The sequence below is a fragment of the Grammomys surdaster genome, unplaced genomic scaffold, assembly GCF_004785775.1.
Source record: "Grammomys surdaster isolate TR1022 unplaced genomic scaffold, NIH_TR_1.0 164, whole genome shotgun sequence".
Lineage (NCBI taxonomy): Eukaryota > Metazoa > Chordata > Mammalia > Rodentia > Muridae > Grammomys > Grammomys surdaster.
The window spans coordinates 3,593,602-3,602,627 of record NW_021604612.1 but is presented as its reverse complement, the minus strand read 5'-3'; the positions used below and the strand labels follow the sequence as shown (position 1 = coordinate 3,602,627).

The window sequence follows — 9,026 nt, the reverse complement described above, 5'->3', positions numbered from 1 at the left end:
ACACACACCGACCTAACCCTCTAGTGTAGGCACTTACAACACACACCGACCTAACCCTCTAGTGTAGACACTTTCAACACACACCAACCTAACCCTCTCAGCTGAGCAGCCCATTGCTTCCTTCATACATGAGCCCCCCACACTCATACCCTCAGAGGATACATACCCAGAGCCCACAAAATAGGGAACATTCCACTGCGACTTGAAACTGTTTATACAAGAAGGCCAGGGATGTGTCCAAAGAGGCCAACCCTGCACGAACTATGGAGACAACTTCTCAGAAGCACCTTTAGGGTGAGAAATGGTCCCAGCAGAATCTGTGAGCTCCAGGGCATCCAGGGCTACACAGTGAGGCTGTCTCACACACTCACACACACGCCTTCTCTTTAAAATGGAGTTACAGCACAGAGAACACACAAAGTCGGAAGTGACCCGTGAAAGCCTAGACCTAGAGACCGGGCGCTGAGCCTCAGCCTCAGGCAGATCCGAAGCAGAGACCTCTGGATAAAGGAAGGCACAGAAGCTAGGCAGCTCGCCCAAGGACACACAGCAGAACAAACATTTACATTCCAGTCTCATGAGCACCTAAGAACTCAGACTCTGCACGACTCCACGCTGGAGTGGGTTCCTCCTGTGGGCAGTTGAGTTCTACAAAGACACTGCCAGACAACTGATTTCAAGGGGGTTTCAAGGAAGGGCCCCACACTTATGGTCTCCAGGTTCCCACAGAGCCATCTCTGAGGAGTCGGAAGGGGTGACCAGAGGCTGCACAGAACGAACTGACACCACCAAGACCTGTCAGTGGCTCACTGGACACCAGGGAAGGCTTGTCACTACCCCAGTGAGGCAGATACTGCTGCTAATGCCGCCTGAGGACACAGGAACTGCCAGCAGCAGGTAGAACTGCATGAGTGCCCACAGGCTGTCCAGTCTCTACCATGATGGATACGGGGCCAGGTGCCACACCACTGCACGGCCCTGGCCCTGGTGGCTACAGCCATACACCATGGTATCTTCAGGAAAGGAGTTGGGTATAGCTCAGCCTCACCTCCTGACACCCAGGACGTCTTTACAACACTTTCAATTCAGCAATGTCACTCGACTTCATGCAGACACCCAGGTCGGGGTCAGGGACTCACGTGGAGGTGATGGTCCGGAAGCGCTCCTGCCCAGCCGTGTCCCAGATCTGCAACTTCACCTTCTCCCCGTTGATCTCCACAGTCCGGATCTTGAAGTCCACTCCGATCGTGGTGATGTAGCTGCCTGCACACCAGCAGCCCGTTACTCAGAGCCTTCGGTCCCCAGAGCCCAGCCTGCCCCACCCCAGTGTGTGTCCCGTCCGTCAAGGCCTGAAGGAGAGAGTCCTGACCTGACCAGAGAGAGTGCACCTGCTCTAACAGGCCACAGTGCAAGTGAGACAGGACACGGTGACACAGAGTAAGACACTTTCAGAAACATATGCTACAAACGACATTAAAATATGAAGTGGCTGAAGAGACAGAGGAAGCCTTTAATGAAGGGCAGGGCAGGGACATGTGGGCTGTGACCTGAGAATAGAGCACCTATTCATACCTGGGTCTCTCTTTTTATTGGGGACGGAGGACAACCTTCAAAACTGACTAATAGGATCCACACTGCACTTTCTGGAGGGGACAAATGTCCATGGCGGGCTTGAGGTGTGTGAGGCTAAGCCCTAGGTGAGAGGTAAGGAGTCAGGTTGGTCCTCCAGTCCTTTGTGTGCTGCTGAGAACTTCTAGTCTTTTGTGTGTGTGACACAGCGGGACAATGACTTTTCACAGGAAAGAAACCTTTGGAATGGCTCTTAGGCCATCTGTGTGTGTGGAAGTCACATTTAAGCACACCACCTACTTCTGCAGTCCTCTGTGTGCGGGCTTACACACACCCGCCTAAGACCACCAGAACACACCAAGGACCTCTTTCAAAGGACAGATGACTTTGTGAAGTGTGGCAAGGACACAGGAAAGGCCAAAGTTCAAGGTGAGGCAGAGATAAAAGCAGAAGTTAGTAGAAAAGCTTAGCAAAAGCTGTGACAGGGAATGACACCCACAGCAGGGCAGGCACCCAGACGCAGGCCACATCTGGTCTCCTCCAGGACCAGCAGCTCCTCACACGGGAGCAAGCAAAACAAAACATAAGCATGAACGCTAGGAACAGATTCTGAGGAACAGTGGTTCTCAGCCAGGGTGGCTTTGTTCCCCAGAGAACACACGGAGTAGTAACCAGAGACAATTTCCATTGTCATAGTGCAACTAGCTTCTAGGGAGATGCTGTTCCACACCCCAACAGAAGGCCTGGGTTCAATTCCCAGGACCCACATGGAAACACACAGCCAGACACACTTGCAGCCAAAACACCCAGAGAGAGTGGAAAGGTGGACAGAGCTAGGTGAGCACAGCTTCCCTGAGGGCTCTAGTGGGTCAAGGTGCTGCTGCCAAGTGTGGTGACCTGGGTCAGTCCCGTGGGATGGAAAGAGAGAACTCACTCCCGAATGTCCTCTGTCCTATACATGGTGGTCTGAGTGAGAACGGCCCCCAGAGGGTCATATACTTGAATGCTTAGTGACCAGGAAGTAGAACTGTTTGAAGAGATTACAAAGATTAGGAGGTGTGGCCTTTTGGAGAAAGTGTGTCACTGGGGGGCTTTGAGGTTTCTAAAGCTCCTGTCAGGCCTAGGCTCTTCTCCCTGCTTCAGGATGTAGCTCTGAGCTACTTACTGGTCCAACCCAGTACTCGACAACACGATCCCTGTCATGATGATAACGGACGACCTTTGAAACCCCAAACAAGGTCCCAACTAAATGCTTTTGTTTCTAAGAGTTGTGGTAGTCACGGTGTCTCTTCACAGCAGTGGAACAGTGATCAAGACACATGGTAGGTCCCCTTTGCCTTCAGCTTCAGTCAAATAAATAAGTTTTTTAAAAAGCAATTTGGCAGTACCAGGGAAAGTTTAAACACCCTAGACCCTATGACCTAGTGACCTCACTTCTAGTTGTACAAAAAGAAACAATGTATCCAGCGCTGCTTCTTTGAAGCAACCAGAAGCCACATGACCAGGGTGGTGTCAGTGAAGGACTGTGGATCTAGACATAAGCAACTTCCTAGTGGCCGGGCAGTGGTGGCGCACGCCTTCAATCCCACTGCGCAGGGGGTGGATCTCTGTAAGGTCATGGTCAACCTGGTCTACACAGCAAGTTCCAGGCCAAGCCAGAGATCTATAGGAAGACTCCGCCTGAAAACAGAACAGGTCTGTAAATAGACAGCAAGGCTGAAGCATGTTTCTTGACAAAGACAAGCAGATTTCTAAACAGCTGGTGGGGTCAGGAAAAAGACAGACAGACAGACAGACAGACAGACAGACAGACAGACAGACAGACGCACACACAAAACCACCCCCACCACCACCCCCAAGCAGAGGCCCCAGAGCAAGAGGAGCTGGGCAGGACAACTGCCATCTCTCCACTGTGGACATATTCCTGTTAGATATGTACTACCCAGTACATCTAGTAGGACCTTAAACTCCTGAACGTGGACACAAAGACATCCTGTGTAGAGATGTGGGGACCAGGAGAGGCCTTCTGTGAAGAGGTGGACAGGCGGAACACGGAGGCTATTTCCTGAGTCCCTGGAGCCCACTTCCCCTCATCCAACAGGCAGACTTAGTCTCCCGCATCAGACAGAAGCAGAGGGGCTCTGGAACAGGGTAGGGGCATTCCACAACCAAATCCCACCAGCAGGCGGGGAAGACTCACCTGAGAAAGTGTTGTCTGCAAACCGTAAGAGCAGGCTGCTCTTGCCCACACCTGCAACAAGAGCACAGGGGGGAGATGAGCAGCGGGGAGGGGCCTCCTTCAGCCCGTCCTTCCTCAGAAGCCCAGTGAGACCAGGACTCTTCTCAAGGGCAGCCTGTCTCCCCACACACCAAGAACATCCTCCACTCACTCTCTGACCTTTTCCCCTGTCCTCATGTAAGACAAGCTGCTCTCAAACCCTCTGGGGGCGATGACAGAGAGACTCATGCCCAGGCCCTGTTCTGAGGGCTCCCCCAGCAGCCTGGAGGAAGATACCAGACAACAGACAAGCAAGAGGAAGGTCAACCAAACGGGACCAGTCCAGGCGTCCTCAGCAAACATCATGCCACTTCACTTGGCAAGGGAATGGAAAGGTGGAGAGAGCCCAATTTTATCAGGGATATTCTGTAGGTGAAGAAACTGGGGCTCACATGACCAGAACCCCTACTAAGTCTGTGTGGCTGACTGACTGAGGTGGGGGACTTCACGGGACACCTACTCCATCCCATGAGTGCCTGGGCCTCTGAACTTGCCAATGCAGCTCCTGGCTGTGCCTTGTAAACTTGGCTTCCCCGTGACCACCAAACACAGTGGCTCTGGTTGGCCACAGCACCTACCTGCCTCCTGTCCTCTGCCTCTACCACCCCAAAGTGGCAGTCAGCCAACCTCAGAATAAAGACTGTCGCACACTCAAGTCTGTGTGGTGGCCCTTGATGCTCCCAGAATTCCAACTCTATCCCCTCACATGAGGAAACCAGGACTTACAGAATGAGCGGCTGACCTAAGACGCCTCCAAAGGAGAGTAAGACCAGATTCAAATCCAGGCTTTGTGGAGCACCACTGGACACCTCAGCTGAGGTCCTGCCAGCTTGTTCCTTCTGTCCTTTTACCTTTCCCTTCTCCCTCTTTTTTTTTGGGGGGGGGGCGGGGGTACCACATAGCCCTAGTCAAACTTGAACTCACTGTAGTAGAGGATGACCTTGCATCTAATTCTTCTGCCTTTACCTCCCAAATCCTGGGGTTAGAGGTATGCTGAGGACCAAACCCAGGACTGCATGCATGTGAGACACTCCACCAACTGAACTGTATTCCCAGCCCTTAATGAGGGCAGTATCAGCCCCTTTAGTAAAAATGCAAATGACTTCAGCTTCTTTGAAAAGCCAATTTTGCAATACCAAGAAAAATTTAAATACCCCAGACCTTGTGACCTAACATCCTCACTTCTGTGGAACTGCTACACAAGAACAAACACTGTGTAGCCCAGTAATGAGGCATGACTTAAAACAGCAGCGCCAACAGCCACAGAAGCGAGGCTTGCTGAGTGTCGGCCCACCCTGCTCACGCACCTTTGATAGGAGCCGGCATAGTGACCCCACGGCTCCCATGCATGTCTCTTCTCTTCTATGTTGAACAGAAATGCCTTCAGAGGCACCAAATCATACCCTAGGAGCCCATAAATGTCCTGTGACTAAAATCAAACTGTAAGCACATGTGCCTATGAGAGAAACCCAGAGCCTGACTCCAGGTCTCGAAGACAGCGCTGTCCCACCCCAGCCCTCAAGGAACCAAGGTTGCAAACCACTCCTGCAGACAGCTGCAGAGTTGTGTTTCTAACCCAAGCCCAGACTTCCTCTCCAGTGAAGAACTTGAGTACAGCGGGGTCCTACCTTCCAAAGGAGGGTCTGGGGAGGAGGCCCTGCTGCTGCATGGCAGGCAGAGCATCCGAGCACCTGTGGCTCGCCCTCCTGCTCATAGTGCTCTCTGGCTCCCCACCACTTCCTCATTGTTCTGCCATGAGGCCTCCTGCTAAACCCAAAGACAGCCAGCTCCTGGGCCTCCGGTGTCTGCCTGATACTGACACCCCATTGGCCCATTGGCGCCTCTGCTTCCTCCTGGAGCCTTCCAAGTCCAGCGTACTCAGCTAAAAGTTCATTCTAGCCACTGCGTGGTGAGTCCTCTAGGACCTAGACCTCACCCTATGCATTCATTCAGAGCCAGAAGCTGAGCCCAGCACTTAATAGCTACCAATGAAACAGCCCTCCACGGGCTGCCAGTCTCCGTGAAAGCCATGCTGCATGATCCTCTTACAGCAGCATCCTCGGCCGCCAGTGAAGCAGCTCTCAAACCTCAGGGGCAGGAGACAGCAGAATCTCTTTCCCCACTTAGACAGGGTTTGGCCGGCCCGGAACTCTCAATGTAGACCAAACTGGCCTCAGACTCACAAAGCCATCTGCCTGTACTGGGATTCAAGATGTGCAATACCACATCTGGCCACCACCACCTCCACCACCACCATCATCACCACCACCACCATCAATTCTCCAAATCTCATGTATCTGTAATAGCCAAGGGTGAAAGAGGTACCATCCGCAGTGACAGCCAGGACTGCAAATCCTTGGCTGCAGAAAAACTACTAGTCACAACATGGTCTGCTGCCATGGACTTGATACCAACCCCCAACTCTGTTCTTCCTGAGAGGAACAGAAACCAAGACATGCCACCTCCCAAATATCCCAGCTGCTATCTAACCTACAGAAGCGCCCAATGAAAAAGCCCAGGTCCACCTCTGACCCAGCGACACGCCCTTCTAGCCACCTAGCTGGAAGGTCTGCTACCCTGCAAGGTGCACAGGCCCAGCACATCTGATGCCTCTCGGCAGGCAGGGTTGCCACCGTGAACATCACTCCTTCCTCTGCTACTTCAGACCTTTCCTAGCTCTGCCCACTGCTAAAGCTCAGACCTGGCCAGCCTGCTGTAAACTCAGGGAAAGTGGTATCAACTTTAATCCTGCCTCAGTGACCATATTCTCGTGTGTCCGCAGACAAACCATGCCCACCTCCCACCCCCCCCACCTCCCACCCACCCCCACCTCCTCTACTCATCTGTTTAGAGGAGGATTTTAACTTCTAGTGGCACACTAGCCTCCAGGCTCTGAGAATGAGGGTGACTGGCATCAGTGGGTACAGTTACAAACCAAAAGCCAATGTCAGGACAGCTGAGAGGACAGTGTCTCAGGAAAAGATGCCCATGCCCAGGGAATACATTCCAGAAGTGTGTACAGTGGGTGAGTGGGAAAAACTTAGACCTATAAAGCCGCTAAGATCCAGTGAGGCCTGCCTCAGAGTTAGCACACATGTGCACGGACTCCCAGCTCTGCTGCTGAAGCTCTGTGACTTGGGGCAAAGAAGGCTTCTCTGAGCCCTGGTTTCCTTATCTGACAAACCACAGAGACCATGGGTGAGAATCAGATAACAAAGTGTCTGTCAATCAGTTGATACTCCTTCAGAAGCACTGAAGGGGCCCAGGCAGCCGGGCAGTGATGTCACGCTCCCTCCTCCCCTGGCTACCACGTCCCAGGTTCCTAAATGCTCTGCTTCAGCCTGTCGGCTCAGTGGCAGGACAAACAACAGCATAGCATCTCCCTGTTCTCCATAACCCCGGCCTCCACGCTCGCTCGCACTGAGCCTGGAGCCAGACCACACAGGTACTGACCAGTAAGTCTTCTCCCACACCTGACTCCTGAGCAAAACAACATCAACACCCATGCAAGGTGCACCGTAAGAAAACAGACCGGAACCATCTCCTGGCTTTCACAGAAGAGAGAAAGCCAACAACCTACATCTTCTTGCTGAGTTTAGCCTTTCGAGTTTGGATATTAACACTGGCCACGTCTTGAGGAGGGATAAAGGCCTCTGACCACAGCGGGCTGCCTTTAGTTCTGAAAGGAGAGAGCACTACAATCTCGGCAAACCCTCAGAGACCAGAGGAAGGCTGCCAGCTGGGTCCCAAGTTCAGGTCTACACAGCTTGCCTGGTTTTCCTGCATTCAAACCACAGCAGGTCAGTCCTCCAGCTTTTCCAACTCCATTCCCAGTCACAGCCGCTCTTCTACCTCATTGTTAGGCCTTAGCCTTCCCGACACCTTCCCCCCACCAGCAACCCCCGAGACTTCAGCCATCTTCCACAGGATCCAAACCACCAACCAAATCCCAACCCAGCTTCTCCCGTGAGACCAAAATCCACTCCTTTCCATGACCCATCTATGACAGTGTCACCCAACAAGCCTATATCCTGAGTCTCAGGGGACCCGGTGTTCTATTTCCTTAACAATCCACAGGCTCTACCACCAACTTGGCTGTCTCAAGTCACATGACTGTCTATCCCACACTCCAGTCTGATGTATATAAACTTAGCAGCTCCCCAGCCTCAGCCTCCTTCCTGAAACATCACATAATCCTGGCACCTCAGCTAAGTTCCTATAAACATCCTGGGTCTGCCTCCCTGAACGCACCGTCACCCCACTGACCTGGTCACCTGCCATACTCCAAACACCTCCAAGACGCTTCATGCTTGGCCAGAAACCAGTGGTGACTTTCCTAAGGCTCTTCAGTGTTCATTCACGGGCCAAACACACCTAAGCACTGGGTACCACAAGCTGATCTATGAATCAGTGCCGGAGCAGTACTGAAAGGTGTGTTGTGTGTTGTGTGTGTGTGTACACAAAGCACTTAAAATACTGGATGAAGCACTCGGGTAAGATAACAGCAAACTGCCCGCCTACTGTGTGCCAAGCACTGTTCCCCTCACTATGTGCGTGCTCAATGGCTGCCTAACATCAGCCCTGTCAGTCAAATCGACTACTCCATTCTACAGATGAGAACTGAACCGAGCAGGGACTTAACGATTCTGCAGGAGGGTTTACACGGCTGTACCTACCGCACCTCATCCGAGTGCACAGCCACCCGGAGAGACAGGTCCTGGAAATACCCCCATCACAGAGAATTGAGTCTTCGCAGGGAGACTCATGCTGACAACACCGTGAGTTACTTAGAGGCTACTTTACGCCGGGTCAGGCGCCAAGCACTTTCCCTACTTTAACAGCAAACCGAACGCTCACACCGCTCAGCTTACCAAGCGCCCACTTCTCAGATGCAGGAACTGAGGCTCAAGAAAGGCGAAGCCAACTCGCCCAAGGTCACAGAGTGAAGGGAAAAAAAAAAAACAAGTTTGCCTTCCCGGGACTCGAACCCGGGTCTCTCCAACTCCAGCGATCGCGCGACTTGACCAAGGTCACACGTGAGGCAGGAGCAAGCGCCGGGGCGTGCATCCCGCGCGCTCGGCGTCCCGGACCCGCCGGGGAGCAGCCCGGAGCCCCCTCGCTGCGGCCCCGGGGCCTTGCGGCCACCGAGCTCCGCGCCTCCCCGCCCCGCGCGGGCCGC

General features: G+C 53.1%; 1 protein-coding gene across 1 annotated transcript in view; it reads right to left on the bottom strand.

The window, feature by feature from the left end:
* The window catches only part of Rab35 (RAB35, member RAS oncogene family), a 9,804-nt gene extending 5,768 nt beyond the window's left edge, over positions 1–4,036 (bottom strand). The window contains exons 1-3 of the mRNA XM_028765413.1: positions 3,968–4,036; positions 3,770–3,878; positions 1,140–1,263 (exon numbers count right to left, since the gene is read on the bottom strand). Coding sequence (XP_028621246.1) covers positions 1,140–1,263; positions 3,770–3,878; positions 3,968–4,036 — 302 coding nt within the window. The remainder of the gene's footprint in view (positions 1–1,139; positions 1,264–3,769; positions 3,879–3,967) is intronic.
* Positions 4,037–9,026: the final 4,990 nt, after the last annotated feature.